This window comes from Neophocaena asiaeorientalis, unplaced genomic scaffold, assembly GCF_003031525.2.
Source record: "Neophocaena asiaeorientalis asiaeorientalis breed wild unplaced genomic scaffold, Neophocaena_asiaeorientalis_V1.1 scaffold528, whole genome shotgun sequence".
Lineage (NCBI taxonomy): Eukaryota > Metazoa > Chordata > Mammalia > Artiodactyla > Phocoenidae > Neophocaena > Neophocaena asiaeorientalis.
The window spans coordinates 718,924-743,641 of NW_020173938.1; the positions used below are offsets into that span (position 1 = coordinate 718,924).

Consider the following 24,718-nt stretch of genomic DNA (forward strand, 5'->3'; position numbering starts at 1 on the left):
CCTCCTCCTCAGGGTACCTACATGGCTCCCAGCTTGCCTCCACAGTATGGTGCCAAACAAGGGGGATATTTCTTAACTATTACCTCACCTTTGGTTTGAGTAGGCCATACAAACCTTCAGTACAAACCCCAGAAGACACAAAGGGCCCCTCAGCTCCCCAGTGTCCAGGACCACCCATGAACAGGAGGGAAGCACGTCCTTGCTGGCACACACACCACGGCGACAGGCCACAGGCACCTCCCGCCCCAACCTTTTCACCTACAGAGCCACAGCCAACTCTCAGAACTCTCCTCCTCGGCCATTCACGCCCTCCCCTCGTGGTCACTTTGGTTCTTTCCCACCTGCTGCTAACTGAGCTTCTGCTGCTGCGGCCACCCCCTAATGTCCTTCCACACACGTGTGTCCGTGGGTGGATGCTGGATCGAAGGTGCCATCGTGATCTGACAGCCACTGTGAGCCTCCTAGCCCCTCCCCAGCAGGCTCCAGCTTCCGCGGCTCGGCCGAACACCACGGCCGAGCAGGCGCCACTGCTGGCACCGCCTCACGCCTGCACCTCTCTCCAAGGACTGTCCACCTCTTTCTCGCACTTTCTGCCCAGATGCTGGCTGGCTGTTACGGTGCACAGACACCCAAGCGGGGATAGAGCTGCCTCGGGAGAGGGAGACACATCAGCAGGCGGGCTCACCCTCACCAGACTTCTCAGCTCTTTCCCTTCTTTATGAGGAGCATTTGGCCAATTTCCGGGGTGTGTGCTCACGGGGCGAGCGTCCTCAGGGGAGGCGAGAACACGACGAAGGAGGAAAGCCAATATAACCCAGAAACACTCACTCAAAGGACTTCGCTTCAAGACCAGAAAGAAATACTGCAGTGTCTTCAGTTATCTTTGCAACCATTTGTCATGGCTCTTTTCTAAATGTTCCCAGTACCCTACCTTGAGCAAGAAGGGGGATTTAGAGCGTGATGGGCCTGGGGGCATCCTGGGGGTCCGAGTCTCAGGGAACCACGGCTGCTGCTGTCCTGCCCGGCCGGGTGGCCGCCGAGATCTGCAGCCTGAGTAGTCCTTGGGGATGGGGGTGGGGGTGGGCAGCAAACCTTCAAAGTCACAAGATTCCTTCCACCCTGAAGTTACAGATAGACTTTGTCTTCTTTACCATGTGATTGGCACTGCTCACAAAGAACTCCAAACTTCCCTCATTTATAGAAAGAGGCTACAGGAGCTGTTTGTATTCACTTGCTCTTTGAAAAGCGGAAGAGAAACCCGCTGTAGCTTGTCCCAGACGAAGGGAAAGCAGACTGCCAAGTGCGTGCTCAGTCAGTAGCTCAGCGCTCCGCTCTCCCAGCTCAGAGTGTCCTTGTGGGGCCCACTTCCTGGACATCCTGCTACATCCTCTGTGTAGCCCCTCTGCCCAGACGCCCTCTGTGGCCTGCTTTGTCCTCCTCGCCGGTTCTGCCTGTGAAATGACTGACCCCAGCCCGGCCCCGCGGTGCCCGGCCTCCTGCTGCTTCTTGCTGGCTGTCTCTCACGAGACCCAAGGAACAGGGACCCTCCCAGGGGTTTCAGGCAATGCTTGTTCAGAAAACGCCCCTCTTCCTCTCACCCCACCAGCTCTCCTGCAGACTCTTCTCAACAAGGCTGACCATGTGGGCTGGAAGGAGCCCTCTTTGAACAATGGCTCCAGTCCCCACTTGTCTGAAAGACATCCATTAAACCTACTCTCGAACAGCACCTGGGCGAGGGCTTTATCTGCACAGACGCAGGTGCTTCCTTGATGGCCCAGTGGGATGCGCTGGCACTGCCGGCTCAGGGCTGCAAGTAACCTGGCCTGAGAGCGTGGCATGGCAGCCCCCGAGGACAAGCTTGTCCCTGCATGCTCAGCTGGGTCTCTTCATGGGACTCCCCCACCTTCAACGTCACCCTCGCCCCTCCCCAGGAAGCATGCCTCCCCCTCCAGCAGGGCACACCTGCCAGCGAGAAAGTTTCTTCAGACCAGAGAGCAGATGCTGGGTGAGCAGAGGCGACCTCCTGGGCACACAGTGGCTCTGCAGGGTCTCAACAAACCTCGGCTGAGGGACCATGCCTCCTGCCCACTGAGAAGCCTTGTTCCCTAACCCAGGAAGAAGGACACCCCTCTGGCTGAGGCTCTGGGTCGCTCTGACAACCTCCATCCCACCCCAGGCACGAGCTTCAGACCAGGGATTTCTGGACACAGCTGCCCATATCTGCTCAGCCGGTGGTTTCCAAGCAAGCAGGCCCGGTCCACCTTGCACACAGCCCTGCTCTGCTCTGGGCCTGTGGGAACACGACTTCATGCAAGCTTCTCCCAAACCCCAGACAAACCCTGCCTCTTCCTGTGTTCTCAGGACGTCCGTGTCCCAGGTGCACCCATGCTCTCACTGCGATGGGCCCCACAAAGGAGCCCCTCCTCACCTGGTGCCCGCGTTCCCGTGCAGGTACAGGATGATCGGGTGGCTAGAAGCCAAGGCATCCTCATACCACATCTGGTCCTTCCCTTGGGCGTTCTTCCACCAGACAGCGGGGACAGTGTGCCTGGAAGCAGAAGCAGAGGGGAGCGGCAGGTGACGCGCCTGCAGACGGGATGCCCACGGCTCAAGTCACAACTGAGCGGACAGCAGGAGGCCGGGTGGGCTGACTCCAAGCTGTGAGGGCAGCTTCTGGCAGCTGAGGCAGGTCATTTCCTGACTCGTGGATGGGCCCTCTCTGGGCCCCAGAAGCTTGCCCCAGCAGCAGTTACTAGGGGTGGGGTGACAGCCACTCCTCCTGTATAAAGGGGAAGGTATGTGAGCTCAGACCCCTTCCAGCTGGGTTCCAGCACAGAACGGGCACTGAATGGACACTGAGCAACGCCACGTCCCCTCAAACTCATCCATGTCTTTAAGTACGTGACTTAACTCACGACGCAGGACATATCGTGCTGTTATATGTACTAATTCAGCAACACGGGTCAACGGGCTGGACTGGAAGCCCGGCCATCCTTAATGCACCATTTCTAACACAGAGCCTGTCCACAAGCCGTCTTGGCACAGACGCACCTCTGCAGGAGACGTCACAGGCCCACGTGAGCAGTCCTTCCGTGCCTGGCCAGGCAGGTGGACACTTGTCTATGTGGCCAAACCCTCCTTTAGAGAGGTGCTCTGGTTCATCTTAACTCAGGACACATCAAAGTCACTGTTCATCACTGGGGAGGGTCTGATTTAATACCTTTTTTCTGTAAAACTTATTCGAATTCATTCTTGGGAAGTTTTAAAAACATTACATGGCCGATTTCTTCTTTTCTAAGTGTTAGCATCTCGTTTCTAACGTAGTCTCTCTGACCCATTTCAGAGGATTGCATTTTGGGTGGTTCTGAACGCTGCAATTATCACTCTCCCACAATTACAAACCTATGAGAGGGAAAGGTACATTTGGAAGGTGCTGGGAGCTGATATGCCTCCAGTAGCCAGCCTACCCAAACTCGGAGCTCCTGACAAAGGCCCAGGCAAGCTCTCCATCCCTGGACTCCTCCCCCTGCCTGGCAGAGGGGAGCTGCCCTCCCACCACCACCCGCCTCCAGCTCCTCCGCAGCAGCAGGACATGGCGAGATGCCAGTGAGGGCAGGTGGTGAATGGAGCTGCTGCCACCCAAGGGCCCGCACTGTGATCAAGACAGTGCAGGGAGCAGACCTGGGCGGGCAGTGGTGCCCACCAGCACACAGCGGCTGTCGCTTCCCAGAGACTCATGTGGTCATCACCAACACAACCTTCACAGGTAACTGTCCACAAATACCTGTCCTGTAACACGGCTGTTCTGCTCGAGGAAGAAGCCTGGCTGAGCCCACATCTTCAAAGCACAGACCCTCTTAATCATCAGGAGAGCCGCCAATTCCCCCAAACACCTTTGAGCAAAACATGTCAGGCTTCTGACTGAAAATGAAAATGCACAGCGGCCTGCATGCACACACTGGTCGTAAATGCTCCGTTAAAACAAACCAGAAATGACCAAAGACAGCCCCAGCCTCAGCCACTACGAACCAGAACCTCCCTCTCACTCTCTGGTCTTTACGCAGGAGCCCCTGCCCTCTGCACAGCACAGGGAAGCGATTCAGAGCACTTCACTCAGAAGCTTCTCACGTCCACAGCAGTTCTACTGAGACAAAGGCAGCAATTCAGAGCTGCTTCTGAGAGAAAGAGAAGACGCCACAGGAAAGCCGGTCCGCTCTGGTTCTGTTGTTTGTAAACACCAACTAGTCCACAGAAAAAGCATTAAATCATATTCCAAAGAAATGCCAAGAAGTCACAGAACTTAGGCCCAACCTAAATTTATGGCTAAAAAAGTAAACACTAAGAAAAGAGCAAAGGCCACCACTACCAAGAGCTGCGAGTGCTGTGAAAGAAATGCAGCTGTTTGCAACAACTGGGTGGGCCCTTCTCTGCAAGACAGGTGTGGCTCAAGCCTGCGCTCACGATTCTGTGATATATTCTGTTTCTGGCGTTCTTCTCTCCTGGAAACGAGGCTTTCTGCAAAAACCAATCTGGTTTGAAAACCTCAGAACAGAGCTGGTGCTGCCATCTCGTGCCCCGTTATTCAAGGAATTTAGCTGAGATCTTTCCTTTGGAAACAGCAGGCAAAAGATAAAAATGGACAAGCAAGAGTTTCACAGACGGCTCCGCTATCAAGAGGCGGTGCCCGGCCCTGCAGCTCTGAGGCTGTACACTCACCAGACTCCAAGGGTCACGTCTTCCTCTGGCTGGAGGTAGTAATTACAGGTGTGATTCAAACCTTGATCCTGTGGTTTTTTCAAATCAATGAAATAGGGAACGCGCACTGTGGGGGACAAAGAGATGGAAACCAGGATTAGTGAGGGTGGACGGACACACACGTACACAGCAGAGGTGAAGCTCTCAAAAAGTGCCAAGTACTTTCCCAACGCCATACTGCCTGGGGCACCGGGCCCTCCAGCCTCAGGCGGGGCTGGAGGTAGGTGTATCCACAGATCCTTCGGCAAGGACGAGGTCCAAGCAGGGACCCACTGAAGGCTGTTCAAGGTGTGAGAAGATGTGAAGGAGGGAAGGAAAGATCCTTGGGAGACCTGAGGGTCGGCCTGGCCATGAGAGAGGCTGGAGACAAGGAGGCTACGACTGAAGGCTGGAGCCAGGGTGCTGGGGGAGGGACTGTGGGGAAGGCAACAGATGGATGTGTGTTCTGGACCTGGGGCCACGGGCTTGATGACCACCTGAATGTGAGTGCGGGCCTCAGTGGGATTCTGAGGTTCCTAGTGCTGTCATTTAACAGAGAGTGAGGCCGAAGATGAGGAGTGGGTGCCAGAGGTGGAGGAATCCACAGAACCCACAAGCCACACAGAGTCGAGGGAAGGCATGGGAACATGACAGCAGCTACTCATTCAGCCCTGAATTTAACAGGTGACCTGTCGACAGGGCAACGGCTGATAAACTGCAGTGCACCCAACAATGGGAAGCCCTGGGCCTTCAGACAGAGGCAGCCGATATCGACAGACCTGGAGGAACCTCTGTGAATTACAGGCAGGTGAGAAGAGCAGGGAAGGAGGGTAAGATCACTGTGCTGCGGCTACGTAATCCCACGTCGCCACTGTACAAGCAAGCAACAACAATGCCAATACCAACACCAACACAGTGTGGCTTGGAAAGAAATACAGAGAGACACACCAGGCTGTGAACATGGGTTTAAAGTGTGTGTGGGGGTGGAGGCGAGTGTGTAATTTTCCCCTTGAATACCAGTGCACTTTTATTGCTTGAGATGAACACAATTTTTGAAGTTATATTTAGTTGAAAAATGAAAAACAAAAAACCAAACCTTGAGATGGGATTTACTCACATTATAAAATGGCAATTCCCAGAGTGGGTAGGGACAAAGTGCAGTGTAGCCCTGACTTCCAGCCAGTCTTCAACAAGGAAGTCATGCAACTCTGGTTTTCTTTGGTGAAGAGAGTAGTTTCATTGTGTAACTCACACGGCCTCTCGGCACCAGAGCCCTGCATGCCCACTTCACGCCCCAGGGCCTTTGCACCTGCTGCGCCCCCAATACTCTGCACCCACATACCTACATTCCAGCTCTTACTTCGTCAAATGTCCCCACGGCTCAGTAAATGTTCACTGAAGAAATGAAACAGCCAACTCACGAGGACGTGGAGATATGCACATGCTCCTTTCCCCCCCAGGAATTCCCTGAGCTTTTAAACCACGGGGAAGACAAATCCTCCCACCAGGGCTGCTTTTGAACCTCCAGCTTCTTAATCCATCTCTTTTCCAAGCAGCAGGCTACATTTTAAAAACTTTAATTATTTTCTCTCAAAAGAAAACCGGCACTCAAAGGAGGTGGCATCCTATTTACTGGTGCACCTTCCCGGTACTCTGACCACCGTCCCTGAAACAGGCTGGTATGACTGTGACCACAGCACTGGCTCAACCATAGGTCACATGTGATGATTCTGGGATTTGCACCCAGGCAGCCCGACTCCATGGCCCACACTCTTGACTAATCGGATAGGAAGTGAGGAAGGTAAACTGGCTCTGATCCTGGTGGGCCCTGAATGTTCTCGAATTGGGTCCCCCCAAAAGATATATTGAAGTTCTAACCCCCAGCACATCAGAAGGTGACCTCATTTGGAAACAGAGTCTTTACAGAGATAATCAAGCTTAAGTAAGGTCATTTGGTGGACCTGATCTAATACGACTGGTGTCCTTATCAAAAGGGAATTTGGATACAGACAGACAGAAGGAAGCCAACATGAAGTCACAGGAGAAGGCAGCTGTGTGATGGAGGCAGGGGCAGCAGTGGTGCTGCTACAAGCCAAGGAACACCAGCCACCACCAGAGGCTGGGAAGAGGCAAGGAAGAGGGAGCCCAGGCCTGCCGACACAGGGATTTCGAAGCTCCAGAACTGGGAGAGAATACATTTCTGTAGTTTTAAGCCACCCCGTCTGTGGTGTCTGTTATGCTGTGGAGTCAGAGTTCACTCTGACAACATCCTCAGGGAGGGCTCCTGACCAGCAGGCCTAGCAAGGTCTCCCCTGCACACGTCTCTTTCAGACGGAAGTGCCCACTCCTGCCATCCCTGGTGACTGCTCCGTGCTGGGGAAGCCGAGGCTGCAGCGTCAGGTGGCAGTTCATCATCTGACCACTGAGGGGAAACGACTTTGTCAGTAAAACTCTGAATATGTCCAACAAGTGCTGATTCAATCAACTCTGCTCCTGAGGCCAGAGTGCCCGTGCTAAAGGGAAGGTGGGCACCATCGAGGGCTGAGGGCACTGCTGTCAGGCCTCACGGGCTCTCTCCCAGAAAAGGCAGCCATGCAGCTTACGCGCTGCCCCAGAGTTCCGAGAGGGCCCCTACCAGTGAAAAGCATCTTCCGAAGATTAGCAGTTAATCTTAAAAGCTTCCAAGCCCGAGAAATCTAGAACCAAGAAACTCAATTCTGCTCTAGGACAGACTCATCCCACCAAGCCCGTCCTCCGGTTCACTTTCATTTCTGTTTTAGAAACCATGGGAAAGGATGCAGTTAATGCACCAAGTGCAGCAGGTGCTGCCTGTGTGCCTCCCCTCCAGCTAGCGAGAGGTGCCTGGTGAGTCCCGGGGGGTGAGACAGCCCCAGAGGAACCACCTGGCCACTACTGGTAAAAGCAAGCAGAACTTCTGCAAGACAAAGGAACGGAGTCAAGGGGTGCAGGGCCCCAGGCTGGCCTGAGGAGGGTCCAGGATCTGCCTGGACCAGAACACGGCTCACTCCTGCTGGCCTTCGTGTGGCCACAGCCCTTGGCCCGTGACTCTGGGATGCAGGCTGGAGCCCACCCTCCTGGCCCCTGCTTCCACCGCAGGGCTGAAGCAAGGAGAGAGCACCCAGCCCGCCAGCAGTCCCCTGAGGTGGCAGGGGCAGGAGTCGGGAGCCGGGGACAGTGACCCAGCTCCTCATCACTATCAATTACAAGCTCCGCCTCACACAGAAGTTGAGTGCACAGCCCAGGGACCCAGCACACAGGCCCATGCAGCTGTCAGGACCAGGCCTCTGGTTTCTCCTGCTTCCCCAGCTGTGTATCATCCACCCTCTGACCTCGTTGTCATTTATCAGCAACCACAAACATCATCGGGAGCGATTTAGAAAGGACCCTCAAGAGATGATGCTCGGTAAGCAGTGAGTAAACACATGAATGAACAGAAAACAACTGAGTCTGCCATCCTTTCCTCAGCCAATCTAGAAGATACTCGTGGGGTGAGAGGCCAGAACTCCTGGGCTGCAGGGAACACGTCTGACTGCCTGAGAACTTTGAACATCGGGGCTATGCCCCATCCCAGGCACTGAGTAAAGACCACCCTGATATACGGGAAGAGGTGGGGCACCAACAAGGGAAGGGCCGGGAAGGCCCTCTGGGTTTTATCAAACGCCAGTTCCCCGAAGGGCTCTGGGCTTCCACAAGAAAAAAGGGATAAGGAAAGAAAGCTATCAGGGATCACAGGGACTGCTAAGGGGAAGGAAAAAGAGGAGGCCGAAGGACTGCCGTCCCGTGGAAGCTGTAGTGGACAGGCTGGCCTTCTGCTTGAACAACAAATGAGCAATTCATATATTAACCCTAATCTCCAAAAAAGGCCCAAGGCAGTGTGCAGACAAGAGCAGTTTTACACCAGCCTCTGAACTGAAACATTCCTTCCCACCAGGAGATAGTTCTAAATCCTAGAGCAAAGACTGTGACAAGGCGCTGCTATCACGACAACATCGCCGGGCTGGGGGCGGGGGTACCGACTTTTGAATGGAGTATCGAAAAGCACATATATTTATGCTAACATGTACAGACATACACAAAAAGGCCAGCAGGAAATAAACAATGTGACAGCAATTTTCTCTGAACAAGTTTCGTTTTCTTCTTCATGCCTTTCAGAGTTTTTCAGTTCATCTTTTGTTTTTAGAAAGATCATGTATTTTTTATGAAAATATATTTTAAGTAGAATAATGCCTTAAATCATAGATGCTATCCTTCATCTAATGCTTATTTATCTGAGTTATACATTTAGTTTCAGATAGAGTTGCTATGAACTTAAGACTATTTTAATCATGTTTTGGGGCCCAAAAGATTGTTACACTTCCTTCAATATCCAAATGGAAATCCACAGCTCACAATTCACATCTTGAGGAGACAAGAACGAAGGTGCCCCCTGAACACGCAGGCCCTCCAGAAGCGTGAGATGAAACTGCCAAGTCACACCGCAAGACAGCCTGGAGATCCCCATCTCCTCCACGGGGAGGGGCACACACAACCATCCCACTTCCACACAGCAGGCATATGGAAACAAGGAGTTGGGGACGGGTGTCTCTCTGGGGGGTGCAGGGCGGCCCCACGGCCCAGCCTGGCCCTCCTCTTCTGTGCCAGAGAACCCAGGAACATCCTGCCATTTCATTAGGAAATCAACAGTGCAAAATTTGTGGGCTGTGTCTAAAGTTACCCCAATGATTGACCTAAAGAAAATCAACTCTATTCAAATATTTGCTGGGACCCCGCGGTGTGGCAGCCCAGAGGGCAGCAGGCCACCTGCTGCCAAGACACCTGCCCAAGGGGCCTGGAGTTGTTCGGAGGCCTGCCTTGTGGGAAAGCTGTGCAGGGCTGACTCTAAGGTCTACTATTGGGAAATCTACAGCCTGTGGCTTCGTGTTTGCGTGTAACTCAAACTCTCTTCTGTGCTAGACTGACTGTGGACATTTAAGGGACATTACAGTCAGAAAAAAACAAAACTTTCTTGATTTTAACAGGTTGTGAGTTCCTTCTAAGTTTGTGCTTCTCACAAGTGGTGAAAACTCAGGGATGATAAATTCCTGGAAGTTTAGCCACGTTTATGTTAGAAAAATCAAATGCTTCTTAGTGTACCTACATGTGTTTTATACTTACTTTATGACACCCAAATACAAAACGCATTTTAGGTTTATGAAGTATTAAATATCCACCTCACTATTTCTGCCCCTCCTCCTCCTGCGCCTCTTTAGAGCAGACATTCCCTTTCAGCAGCGACATCCACTTTTCTGTGATCAAGTCTACTGCAGACTTAACACCCCAAACTCATGTGCCCCAATGCACACGGGCCTCTGCAGAGTCTGCAGCACTGGTGCAGTTACTCCAGACGAGGGGCCACCCACCCCCTGCCTTGCAACACCTCTTGTCTGTCCTCTCCTCCCACCTCCTCTTCACCAGCTCCCCTGCTGCCTCCACAGCACCAGCCCAGCTTCCCAAGCCTCCAGCTCCAACACACACAAGTTCAAACCCACTCCTTGCAAACCAGCACAGCCAAGAGCGTGCAGAGCCTGCCTCACCTGCCCTGAGGGCTCCCCACACCCGACTGCAAAGCCATCTCTCATGAGGCACCTGTTGGTGCCAAGCACCATGTTCTATCCACCGACCTCGAAGGCCCGCAGGCGCAGTCCCTTCCCGCCTGGCCTCATCTTGAAGGTGTAAAAGGATGCTCCATAAAAGGATTATTCCTGGCAACCGTATACCTTCCACTTCATAAACCTGATACTTCTACCCTTTTTCCTCCCACTTGCCCAAAAGTAAACATATAGCATGAAAAGAAAACAAACTTTGGAACACACCAGGTCCAAGTTAACTGAAGGAGACTATAACACCTCGAAAGCCAGCATGTAATTCCACAGAAACCAAAGTATGTCAGGGTTTTTTGTTTTGTTTTTTATTTTAACATCTTTATTGGGGGATAATTGCTTTACAATGGTGTGTTAGTTTCTGCTTTATAACAAAGTGAATCAGTTATACATATACATATGTTCCCATATCTCTTCCCTCTTGCGTCTCCCACCCTCCCTATCCCACCCCTCCAGGCGGTCACAAAGCACCAAGTTGATCTCCCTGTGCTATGCGGCTGCTTCCCACTAGCTATCTACCTTACTTACGTTTGGTAGTGTATATATGTCCATGCCTCTCTCTCGCTTTGTCACAGCTCACCCTTCCCCCTCCCCATATCCTCAAGTTGTCAGGGTTTTTTAAGGGGGAAAAAAAAAGATTTTTTTTTTAATTTAAAGAAAAAAGGCCTAATTATTTTTAAGGCACTATTTTCAGTGGTCACCTTTTCCAAGGATAGTTAACCTCCTAGACTGCACAAAGGACAGTGCATCCCCAACATGACAGCTTCAGAAGACTCTCCATGTTATCAACATTTCTACCTACCTCAGCTGAAGAAAGACCCCCCCACCATGCAGTAGTCACCTGTGCACACAAATGCCAACCCTGAAGAGCAATGCCCTCGTTACAAACATCTTTTAACTGGGAGGGGGCAAAGGGAACCTTCTGGACAATAAAAAGCCTCTATTTCCTGATCTCAGTAGTGAATATATAAATACATAAATCACCATGAAAATGAACTCTTACTAAAATGAAAGGAAACATGGACACACAGCACTTACCGAAATTCAAGAAAATCAGTTTGGCCTGTATCCCAGGACACAGTTTGATGAGAAATGGAATGGCCACGTACAACCCCACGACAAAGAGGAGTATCTTCCTCAGTCGGAAGCACAGGCCCTTTCGCCTGAAAGAGAAAAGCAGTGAGCAGGTCAAAGGCAGGAGTGAGTCTGCTGTGGTTTACTAACAGCATCACTGACCACGATCCACACCTTTCATTTCCAACAAGAGCATCACCAATGATAAGAGGAGCCTCCCACCTGCTTTTGCCTTTTAATTTGCGCTTAGAACTCTACCAGTTACTCTAGTAGGGTAAAATTTGTTTCCCGAAAGCCAAAGAAACAGTCCTGCTGATTTCCTTTGTGTGCCCTGGAATCAGAACCCAGCACAGCCATCAGATCCTCAGAAAGTGCCCAACTTCATGTCAGACAGTAGCTGCAACTTCACCTCAGGAGAGTGGCTGCCTCTGAGCCTCTGACTGCCCTCCTGCAAGCAAGTGTGGGCTACCCATCAGAGGAGGCACGTATGCGACAGAACCTGCCACACCAGGTCCCGGGAGGCAGCTGGCCGGAAGGCTCTGGCCATCACTGCATGTTCTCATATTTCTGCCCGCATACCCTCCAGAGGCCCCTTTTGCGGGCACCTCAGGCCAGGTCATCATCCCAGGTCTCAAGACTCTTCTAATCCACAACCAGCTCCAAGACTTCCTCATTCTGTTCCTGATCCCCTGTTAAAAAATGTCCCTAGCCCAGAGAGTCTCAAATTTCTTGGACTAAGGGCCTCTCTACAACTGAAAAATTGAGGGCCCAAAAGAGCTTCTGTTCATATGATTTGTGTTTATTACTCTTTGTTTTATGAGAAATTAAAGAAAAATTTTAAATATCTATTAAGTCATCTAATAACAATAATAAATATAATTAACATGTTATAAAAAATGATTATATTTTCCAAAACGAAAAATTTTAGTGAGGAGATTTTTACAAATTTCTTTAAGCCAGACAGCTTAACAGAAGACAGATGCGTTCTCGTATCTACCTCTGCATTCAATCTGCTGCAATCCCACACGTCACGCAGCATGTGGAAAGCTCCCGAAACCCCATGAGAGAATGAAAGTGAAAATGGCAAACAGCATCTCAGTGTTACCACGAAATCTCTCTGACCTCACGGACGTGCTGAAGGGTTCTGGGGACCCCATGAGCCCCAAGCACACATGGAAACTGCTGCTTATCTCAGCATATCAAGTCTCAACCTCAATGGGTTTAGTTACTTATTTCTGGACTATTTCGAAAAAAAGTAAGGTGGTTTTAAAAAATATACCTTGAACTGCTGACACATGCAACAATACAGAAGGATCTGAATGCATTAGGCTAGGGGCTTCCTTGGTGGCACAGTGGTTTAGAATCCTCCTGCCAATGCAGGAGACACGGGTTCGAGCACTGGTCCGGGAAGATCTCACATGGCACAGAGCAATTAAGCCCATGCACCACAACCGCTGAGCCTGCGCTCTAGAGCCCATGTGCCACAACTACGGAAGCCTGCGCGCCTAGCCTGTGCTCCGCAACGAGAAGCCACCGCAATGAGAAGCCCACGCGCCGCAACTAGAGAAAGCCCGCGTGCAGCAACGAAGAGCAAATGCAGCCAAAAATAAATAAATTTATAAAAATAAATAAATAAAAAGTTTTTAAAAAAGCATTAGGCTAAGTTAAATAAGACAGACACAAAAGACTACATACTGTATAATCCCATTTGTCTGAAATTCCAGAAAAAGCAAAACTACAGAGACAGAAATGCAGAACAGTGACCTCAGAGGCTGGGAGTAGAGGAAAGAGATTGCAAGGGGCACGAGGCAACTTTTGCAGTGATAGAAGTGTTCTTTATCTGGACTGTGGTTGTGGACGCATGAATGTATATGTTGGTAAATTTTATCGCATGTAAATAATACTTCAACAAAGCTGATGTAAATAATACCTCAATAAAGCTGATGACAAATATGCATATCTGACGATGTAATCCTTTCACTCATTCACTGGCTCATCCACCAGTCGTTACTGAGCACGGGGCACTCCTGGGGCAAGTGGACAATAAGGGCAGCAGACGATGCTGTCTGCGTCTCTGCTGTGCTCTCAGCTCAGCGGGGCAGACAAAGGGCTGTGAGAGAGGCATCTGGTGCAGGGTGACCTGACCTAGTCTGGGCTTCCAGGGAAAGGGCCACTGGTGGAAACACTAAGTCAGGAATACAGGAGTTAACTAGATGATGCAGGAGAAGTTTAAAAGGGCATCTTAAATTCCATGTACAGTCTACCCATTCACTGAGGAAAGGCATACGATGTAGTGGTTAAGGTGCCGGCTCTGAAGTCAAATGATCTGGTCCAGCATCCAATCTACCACTTACTAGCTGTCATATTCCTCTCGAACAAAAAAAATATATAGAAATAGAAATGAAAAAAATGTATCTACCTGTAGCAATAAGGCTCTTCTACATTAAAATCATTTTCTTCTGGATTGAGTTATTATAATTATTATCATACACAGTAATCAAAATGACAAATATGTTATATTTTTGGTAAATTATTATTAAGCATGAAAAGTAAACTTTTATTGAAAATACATCTTTAAATGAGATGGATTCCACTATTTTCCCAAATGCATCATGTCTCTCTCTATATATTACTTATTGATAGAAAAAAGTGGGGCGGTTAGCATTAATTCTATTTCTGTTTTTGGTTTTTAAACACATAAGTATTGAGAACTTGTTCACATCAGTAAAAGGGAGTGGAAGTTTACTAGTATCACCATTTCTTCAGGGTTACATGCTCAAAATCACACAGTAAAAAAACTCAAATAAGCCCTTTTTCATTTTTGTTGACAGCTAAGAATTTGACACCACCTGACTTGTAAAATTTTGATGCAGTCATTAGACATTCACTTTCTCAGCTTTTACCAAGAACTGAGCCCTCTTGCCTTGACCTTGACCTGCCTTTAGCAAGAATCCTGCTAAGTCATCCCCCACCTTGATATCTGATCAAGTCCATCATCCCCCCACCTTTGATGTCTAAACCCTTGACCTGCCTTTAGCAAGAGTCCCTCCACCCTTGATATCTCCTCAGTAATTTTTCATCCCCTGATCCCCTAACTCTACTTTCTGTCTGGAAATCCCAAGCCGTCTCCTCAGAAGGCATCCCAGAGAGGGCTGTACGCGTGCCTGACCTTTCTACCGGCTCCTTCTGTCCACCCTGCCAGGCCTTGTCCTTCCCACCTCAGCCCCACCTCCCTACAGCCACTAGAGCTTTAGGCCCCTGCCTACATGCGGGGCTGTTAAGGGACTCAGGGACTCCACACAGCCTCTACCTGAGGAAGAAAAGGAAAAATGACATATTGGAGATAGGTCAGGTGTTTTACCCACGCAGCTGGGCTGTGGAAACACCCAGACTGCTGCCTGGTATTCTCAAAAGGTCCCTCACCTGAAATTTAGTCCACTGCCTCCACAGGATTACATATCATGGGAAATGAGCATCTTAAAAGTCAAATATAGTAAAAAAGCATTAGTCCTCATCTTGAGCAGGTACCTTAAATTGTTCCATTTCCCCAAAACTAAATTCAGATAAAAAGATAAATAAAGCAGGGCAAAGATGAGAACCAACTCTTACGTTACATAAGCTGCTGAGTTTTGTGTGACTGTGATTATGCTGACTGGTGGCTCAGCTGTCAGGACGAGTGCAGTAAGATCTCTCTTTGTATCTGACTGTCTGTTTACATATGTATGGACATATGTGTGTGTATGTATGTACATATATAAGCTACAGCTGACCCTTGAACAGCGAAGGGGTTAGGGGTGCCAACCCTCCATGCAATTGAAAATCTGAGTATAACTTAAAGTTGGCCCTCCATTTTTGCGGTTCTGCTTCTGTGGATTCAACCAACCGTGGATCATGTGGTACTGTGGTACGTCTTTGGTGAAAAAAAATCTGTTTATGAGTGGACCCGCCCGCATAGTTCAAACCCGTGTTGTTCAAGGGTCCACTGTATTTGTGATGTTTTCCTAGCCCTGGATTGTATTACCAAATTAATTTATAAAACCCCTTTAAGGAGCTCTGTTCCAATTGGCTTAAAGAGAAATAAGTGACAAATTAAATATTCCTAAAACTCCCAGAAGTATAAGAACCCAAATATTTTTCAAGCTCATGTATAAATAAAACCAGTTTAGTGGTGTCAGTTTAATAAAAGCAGTTGTCCTCTTGAAACAGGAGGGAAGGGGGCAGGGCACAACCTTTAAAAGAGTGACACAGCCAAAGGACAAGACAAAAACTGGTTAGAACCAACTAGATCCAAGATGGTGGGAGATTCGACTTCCAGTAGACCTTGAGCCTCATTATATGCTAATTGTAATGCATTTGCTAAATGACGTACCCACCAGTGCCATGACAGTTCTGAGGGCAACCAAAAAAGGCCAAAAGCAGGCAGTGGCCCAATTCCTAGAAATCCCCGCCCCTTCCCCGAAATAGTTGGAATAATCCTGCTCATTAGCCTATGAAATTTACCCAGCCCGTAAAAGCTAACCACACCATATTTCGGGGACTCTCACCTTCTGAGATGGTCCACACTCTGTGGAGTGTGTTTCTCTCTAAATAAATCCACTTCTACCTATCACTGCGTCTCTCAGTCGACAAGACATAAGGAACCTGAGCTTCATGAAGTCCTGAGACCAGGTGTGTGACCTCAATGAAAAGACAGTGGGTTTTGACCAGGTTCAACTCCTGGCATGTGGGTTCAAGTCCCACCTGAAGTGCATGGTTTCACTCCGAGTTATCAGCATTAAGTATAATATGAGCACACATTATTTGACTAATAAACCCAGGTAGAATAACAACCTAATATAATCTACTAGATTATTAAGATTATAAACTCAACCTAAGAATAAAAGTACAAGTAGATATGCAGTAAAATTGCTTGAAATCCATTATTTCATGTATATCAAGTGCAGCAATAAAACAAAACCCACGTATTTAACTAAGGTTTTTATTCTGTGATTTTTTTTTGAAACTTGCCTAACACATGTGTTATAAAAATAATAAACAGGGAAATAACTTGATGATGGCTAGCTTACAGCATTCATGAAACAATCTCAGTATAACTGTTAAGAACCAGTGTATTGGACTTCCCTGGTGGCGAAGTGGTTAAGAATCTGCCTGCCAATGCAGGGGACATGGGTTCAATCCCTGGTCCGGGAAGATCCCACATGCCGCGGACCAACTAAGCCTGTGGGCCACAACTACTAAGCCTGCGCTGTAGATCCCGCAAGCAACAACTACTGAAGCCCGCGCGCCTAGAGCCCGTGCTCCACAGCAAGAGAAGCCATTGCAGCGAGAAGCCCGTGCACCACAACGAAGAGTAGTCCCCGCTCGCTGCAATCAGAGAAAGCCCGCGAGCAACAACGAAGACCCAACGTGGCAATCAATCAATCAATCAATCAATATAAAAGAACCAGTGTATCAGGCTGACGTGATATAAAAGTTTTATGAATGGATTTTTCAACAATAGCTGAAACCAAGCAGGACTCTGTGGGGCCCTCCTGGGCACAAAAAGCCCTTCTGCACCCCCTGTTTCTAGGAGATAGGCTTCACTCAGCCTCCTTGACCTTCCCTGATTTCCAAACGGCAGATTCAAACAGCTGCTAATTGGGGAAGGGAGGCAATGAGAAACAAGGGAGGGGCAGTCAAGAACAACAGTGCACCCTTGGGGCAGGGTCCTGGTTCCTCCTCAAGGGATATACAAAACAATATCTTTGAGTGTCTTCTGCAGGAACTAAGGCCCCCATCCAGGCGAAGGATGGTAATTTCAGGCTGAGCACAAGATTCCTGGAGCACCATCGTAATACCTCACCACCAACCAATCAGAAGAAAGTTACACACCCTGCAGCCCTCGCCCCAAATCTTGCCTATAAAAACTTTTCCACCAAAGCCATCAGGGGTTTTTGAGCATGAGCCACCGGTTCTCCTTGCTTGGCCCTGCAATAAACCTTTCTCTGCTCCAAACTCTGATGTGCTGGTTTGTTTGGCTTCACTGTGCATCGGGCACACTAACTTTGGTAACAAACATTTATCTTTTCCCCTGCCTGATCCCTCCAGAATTCAGAGACTCTGACTGACTATTCTTATTTTCATGGCAATGTAGTTACTTGCATAACTTCAGCAAGAATCCATCTTCCTTGTGCAGAACACAATTGGAAACAATGATTATATAACCAAGGCTTTGACTGGAATGGCATATTTTTAAATGGTTCATAGAATTGTATACGACCAGACAGCTTTAAGGAACTAAGGCTGACTTTATGGAACCAATGTTTAGAAACGCTTCTTAGAAAAATAGGCCTGGTACCTAATTTACATAGTTCCCAGCCTTACTTACAGGTCACTTCCTGGCAGGCCCCAAAACTGTAGGATATTTTAAGGACTTCAGGAAGATAGGAATTCATCCAAATCTATAGGTACTGCAGTTCTTGGCTTGGCTTCCTAGCTTCGAATGACTTTTAAAAGTCTGAGATTCCTTATAAAATGTTCCAGCAAAGCAAACTTTTAAGAGGCCCATGTGGTCAACTGGCATGCTTGCTGCACTTATGTAAATGATTAGGCCAAATCTTTTTTTTTTTTAAATAAATAAAAATAATCTTACTTTGAGTATCTCTGATCAAAGAAGGACACGACTGTGGAGAGAAATTTTATGTTTCAACAGAAAACTGTAACACACCCTTGTGGGTTATTCAGATTTCTAGTCCTGTTCATTATCTTTGAGGTTTTATTATCTATCTGTAAACTGGTCTAGATCCTGCCCTCTTGTACATTTTATCAGTCTTCACCAAATTCTCAATTCTTTGGGTTTCCTTCAGTACCTGGTTACAACCCTCCAAGTTAACATTTCTAATTTTCTTCACACCCTCTGACTGCCCAGATCCTCAATGGGACTCCAGGCTGTCGTGCAGTTTCCCCTTCCCTGAGGATCTGAAAAGTCCTTCCGGATGAAGCTGGTCAACTTGATGTAAACCTTTTCGAGCCTTCACCACAGCAGATCACGTGTGGGATGCCATTACCAAAGACATTCAAACTGCAAACCAAGAAATCCATCTTATTGCCATCCTCCCTCCACAACCTAAAAATGCTTCAAACTCAACGTTTAAATATCTTCTCAACTGACTGCCCTCTGGACTCAGAAAATGGGTTTAGAATCTGCTCCAACCATTAATCTTTGTTTTTCTTTTTGTTTGCTTGTTCTAACCCAAGGTCTTCTTTCCTACTGCAGATTGCCTATTTCTCACCTTCTCAGCTGAGTCTTCTCTCTGCAGCAATCAACCAGCTCCTCACTTGTGAAACTTCTTGGGAAGTTTCAACTGGGGGAATGTGGGGACTGACAACCCAAAAGAAATGGTCAAAATTACTTCAAAATGAAAACATCTGATTTCTAATAGATGCAGAAAGAAATCTCATTGGAAATTCCCTCCTCTGCCTAAGGCAGAGCTCTAGAAGAGTAGCTGCCACAAACCGCCCTTGGGGAGGTCTCCAGTCAGGGAGGTGACTGACCTTGGGCGCAGGACATCCAAAAACACTGTATCAACAAGCCTCAGTCCTGCCCCTCCCCTTTATGAAACTGGCAATATAAACCCTTTCCCTCTGGCTGTTTGGGTAGCTGCTCTAGTTACAGAGCACTCCCACATGCATAATAAACTTTTCTCCTGTTAATCTGTCTATTGTCAATTACTTCAGATCTAAATTTATGCTGGAAAAGTTTTTCTCTCAGCAGCATAATCATCGGGTCTGGCCATCTTTCTCCAACAGATGAAGTCCTTCCAGCAGGGACCCCGTCTTTCACCTTTGTCTCTGTGGTAGCTAAATCAATGCCACGCCTACAGTTTGTGCTCAGTGAATGTTTGATCAAAGAATGACTGCCCCATGATCATTAATGCAGAAAATTATCAGAACCACCACCAATTTCTCTGGGCTCCAACTACACTTGAGTTCCACAGTTTTCTTCTATTTCATAGTTTGTGTCTTCAACCAAGCATCTACGCTGAAAGTTACTCTGGTTGACAGTCACTTGGTTGTGTATTAGAATCTTTGGAGAAATTTACAAAATATCAATGCCTGGAACTTGCTTCAGAAATTCTAGTTTTGGGAATTCCCTGGCGGTCCACTGCAGGAGGCATGGGTTTGCTCCCTGGTCAGGAAACTAAGGTCCTGAATGCCGTGCAGCGTGGCCAAAAAAAGAAAAAGAAAAAATAATAATAAAACTAAAGAAAGAAAAAAAAGAAATTCTAGTTTTATTGGTCTGAAGTATGACTTGAGGAGACCACAGCTGCCTGCCCACCCAGCAGCCCCTGAGCACCTCAGCACTTGCTGAGACAGGAAGGGGGCAGGGCATAACCTTTAAAAGAATGACAGCCATCAAGGACACAACATAAACTGGTTAGAACCAACCTGCTCCAAGATGGTGGACGAGTTGACTTCCACTAGACCTTGAGCCTCAGTATATGCTCACTGTAATACAACACGCTAAATAACACATCCACAGGCGTCATGACAGTTCCAAGGCCAAACATAAAGGTCACAAAGTGGGCAGCGGCCCAATTCCTGGAAATTCCCATCCTTTCCCCAAAATAGTTGGAATAATCCTCCCACTCATTAGCCTATGAAATTACCCACCCCTATAAAAACTGACAACCCCGTACCCTGGTGCCTCTCACCTTCTGAGATGGCTTACACTCTGTCTATGGAGTGTGTATCTCCCTGAATAAACTTCCTTTTTAAAATAATTAATTAATTAATTAATTTTTGGCTACACTGGACCTTCGTTGCTGCGCACGGATTTTTCTCTAGTTGCGGCGAGCAGGGGCTACTCTTTGTTGCGGTACACAGGCTTCTCATTGCGGTGGCTTCTCTTGTTGCGGAGCACAGGCTCTAGGTGCACGGGCTTCAGTAGTTGTGGCATGTGGGCTCAGTAGTTGTGGCCTGTGGGCTCTAGAGTGCAGGCTCAGTAGTTATGGCACACGGGCTTAGTTGCTCCGCGGCACGTGGGATCTTCCCAGACCAGGGCTCAAACCTGTGTCCCCTGCATTGGCAGGCGGATTCTTAACCACTGCGCCACCAGGGAAGTCCCCGAATAAACTTTCTTATTACTTTACTATGGCTCGCTCTTGAATTCTTTCCTGCACAAAGCCAAGAACCCACACTCAGTGGCCATCCCCCGTCCCAGGAACTCACCTGAGACCTGGGACATGACCATCCTCTCTGGCCCCACTTTCTTTCCTGCGACACTGCCACTTACTTCACCTTCACGGCCTTTCCCTCTGTCCCTGCCGAGCCAGACTCAATGCCCATGATCATTAATGTGCCACCACCCGCACTTCAGAGCTTTGTATGGCATCTCCCTTCCCCTGTGGTTGGAACAGGCCAGTAAGGGTGCTGAGCATGCCTGAATCCTTCCTGAGAGTCTCTGTAGAAACCTAGGAGGGGGCTTCCCTGGTAGCGCAGTGGTTGAGAGTCCGCCTGCCGATGCGGGGGACACAGGTTCGTGCCCCGGTCCGGAAAAACCCCACATGCCGCAGTGTGGCTGTGCCCGTGACCCATGGCCGCTGAGGCTGCGCGTCCGGAGCCTGTGCTCCGCAACAGGAGAGGCCACAACAGTGAGAGGTCCACGTACTGCAAACAAACAAACAAACAAACATACTACGAGGGACAGAGAACTGGGGACAAAGGAAGCCACCCTGGAGTGGCCAAAGGAGCCCTTCAGTCTCTCAGGACAGGACCTGAAGGTTCTAATTTTAAGACTTAAACCACTTTCATAAGCAAACAAACAAAAAGGAGTTTTTGGCCTCGACAGATCAAATAAGCTCAATGAAGCAGGAAACTGTATCTGGGAGTAAGCAAAAAACCAATAACCAGAATTTGGCCCTAAGGACTGCTCCTACCTGCAGTGCCAGTTCACCGCTGTGGGAGGTGGAAGCCAGACACAGGGGTGCATGCTGCCCCAGAAGCAGGATGGGAGGCAGGAACGGCAGTGAAGGAGACACCTACTGGCTTCCACAGTGGGAGGACTCTCCTGCAACTGACCTCAGCTCTGGTGCCAAAACAGGTCCTTCCACAGAAGTTCATTCACACTTATGGCTGACTTTTTGGCATCAATTGCCAAGCCTCATGCCTTCTGGGCTAAAATGTTGTATATAAGTCCCAGGTTCCAGATGAGAAACTGAGGCTCGTGTATGAGCACACGGTCCATGTGGAACTGAACGCAGGCCATCTTTCCTGATGTCCAAGACAAAGACGTTCTTGGGTCAGACCATTCACAGAGACACACAGGATCCCAAGCGACCTGGGGAACATGACAACACCAAACCAAATCCAGCAAGCCAAACTACTGAGTCCGCAAAATCCTATGCAAGACAGGACTGTGCTGTCAGAAAAAATTAATAAAGGTTACACTAGAAGAAAAATGAACTTGTCTGGTCTGCTCAGCTCTTGGCCATCCATCCCATCTTCTCAGAACGACAGTCTTCACACCCCCTCCAGCAGTTCAGACCAAGAAACTGGCCCCATCGCTTCTCTGTCTGCTCGCTTATCTGACCTGGGCTTTCCCTTTCCTACCTCTCTTTTTCTTCTCCTTCCGTGCCTTCTAAAGAGATACTCAAACATAATTGAACTGCTTTGAACAATGGAAGCATTATTTCTTTGTAAGAGGTTTGAGCTGTCAAAGTCTCTCTTTGGAACAGGAAATGGGAAAAAATAACAGTACCATCATTCCCAAAGGCCCCCACCTCATATAAACACTACCATGTCCTCTGCGAGGCTAGAGCTGGAAATTCTGTATTAGAAGGAACCAGCAGGTGTTAAGAAGTGAACCCTGTCGGATACTCTGTCAATCCGCAGCTGGAAAACAGTTCATGCAGGACATCAAGACTAGCAGGGGTTCACTCTCATTCTGCTAACAAAGGAAAACAGGCAGATAACAAATGAAGATTTTAAACAACAAAGCCCTGTCCCCATTTTAAGGTCAAGACAGAAAATAAGAATGAGGCTGCACTCATCATGTTTAATGAGAAAGGCTGTGTCTCTGAGCTCAGCCTAAGAAAACTTCCTGTGGATGGAGCTGTCATTTAAAAAAAAAATTTTTTTTTAACCATTTCCTGCCAAAAGAGCAAAACCCCTTTTTTGAGCAAACTGAGAAGGTATATATTTTTAAAGATCTTTCATTGCATGCCACCAAATGAAAGTTGTCATTTATACTTTAAGGAGGCTGTCTTCTTTTTCCCCACTTTGAGCTGTGAAACTAGGGCGATAATATGAAGCACTGATGGGTAGATAAAGAGAGGCCTTTCTTGGGACTTCCCTGGTGGTGCAGTCCCAAAGCAGGGGGGTGGGTTCAATCCCTGGTCAGGGAACTAGATCCCACACGCACGCCGCAACCAAGAGTTCGCATGCCACAAACATGGAGCTGGCGAGCCGCAACTAAGGAGCCCGCCTGCTGCAACTAAGACCCGGTGCAACCAAATAAATAAAATTAAATTAAAAGAAGAGAGAGAGAGAGAGAGAGACCTTTCTTGAAAGAATAGAAGCCAAATCTAGGAACCAAGGAAGCCCAAAAGATGTTCTTTACTGAGGAAAACTTCAGTGAATGAGCTTGTTTATATCAATGTAGTTCCTGCACTATGGAGATGAAAAACAAAAGTATACCTTAGTGTGTTCCAGTCAAACAGCACCTGCCAAACTGAACAGGAGAAATGATACCTAAGGCCAGGCCCCCACAGTAACTCCTGCTGGTCTGCCTGCTCCCAGCACCTGACGCTGTGGAGGCTTCATTTCCCACAGGCCCTCTACAGGGCAGCTGGCACAAGCCCTCAGACTTCCCTTAGGCAATAAATGCTCAGTGCTCTCAAGATTCTCTATGCAACTAAGCCTATCAGCTTCCGAACAGCCATTTCCCATGCGCTGCTCCGACACCCAATGGTTTAAAACTGTTGGGAACTGGCCACCCTCTCCTTCCTGGACGTGTGACCTCAGCCAGCATACCCACTGCTGCTGTGGATGTGTCCACCTCTCTAGCACCAGGACTGGAGCCCTTCAGGGACCAACCTGGGGACAGACTCCACCTCCACGAGCCCCGGTGAGCAACCCTCAGATGCGCCCAGACAGGCAGAAGGGCTGCAGTTCTGGGAAAATGTGTGAGGAGGCAGGTGCAGGAATGGCACCTGCTTCCCCTCCGATTTCCAAATTGATAGTGATTTGCTTTTCACCTTACTGTTCCCGAGTTAGATGTTTCAATAACCTGCCTGATTCCTCTACCAGGGGAGGGAACAGAGTGCTGGGTGAAGACTCAGAGCAAGGCCCCCATCCAGTAAAACAGCCCCTCAGGCAGCTGTGCTTCCCTCCAGTGGGAGCACCTGTAAAGTGCGAGGCACCGTGCTCCCAAACCTGGGCTCTGCATAGCAGTGGAGGCAGAGATGGCCTGTCACTCCTAACAGCCCGACTCTGAGCCTCAGTTCCCTCACTCTAATGGAATCTACCTGAAAGGCCCGTTGTGCAGAGTAAACGAACAAGGACATGAAATGCTCAGCACGGTCATGGTCTCGGTCTCGCACATGGAGAAGGAACACTGAGCTGAACTGAAAGAGCTTCTGTCCTGGGCTGGCTTTGTCCAGCCCTGCTTGGCCGAACTACCCAGCTGAGCTCTAATTTCCTGCTCTGGTATCCTAAATTACAATTACTCTTTAACCACGTTAGTGCTTAAAAGCAGTAGTTTCATGCTTCAGAAATGACGGCAGTAATGTGGCATGCAGCAGCAGAAGGGAAGCTAAGCGGGAAGTGGGTGCAGGGCTGTGGTGGGGCTGCCAGCCTCCTCCGGGGTGGACCCCACCCGGCTCTGGCAGCTCACAGGCAGACCCACCTCACTTCTGTGGCCCTTGGTCCCCAGAACACTTGCGTTTTCTAGCAGAGTCACAGGACCTTCCTGTTCAGCTTGAGTGGTGTTCTGCCCTAGGCCCCCAGGACATGCCCTAAGGCAGCGAAGAGGGGAGCACAGTGCTCCGTGCTGCGGGCCCAGTGCTACTCGACTGTCATCCGCTAAAAATAGCCGAGCCCATCAGCTCTTGCACAGAATACATGGCAGTCGCCAGTGCCGCTCACCGTTCTCTCTGGCTCTGTGCCTTCCTGGGCCCAGGGCAGGATGGCACATCCCCCTTCCCCTTTAGAGTTAGGGGCGGCCAAGTGACTTGCTTTGGCTAATGAAATGTGAGCAGAGACCATGTCCC

General features: G+C 48.9%; 1 protein-coding gene across 1 annotated transcript in view; it reads right to left on the reverse strand.

Moving 5' to 3' along the window:
- The window catches only part of ABHD12 (abhydrolase domain containing 12, lysophospholipase), a 68,316-nt gene that overhangs the window by 9,915 nt on the left and 33,683 nt on the right, over nt 1–24,718 (reverse strand). The window contains exons 4-6 of the mRNA XM_024752685.1: nt 11,433–11,557; nt 4,717–4,822; nt 2,429–2,548 (exon numbers count right to left, since the gene is read on the reverse strand). Coding sequence (XP_024608453.1) covers nt 2,429–2,548; nt 4,717–4,822; nt 11,433–11,557 — 351 coding nt within the window. The remainder of the gene's footprint in view (nt 1–2,428; nt 2,549–4,716; nt 4,823–11,432; nt 11,558–24,718) is intronic.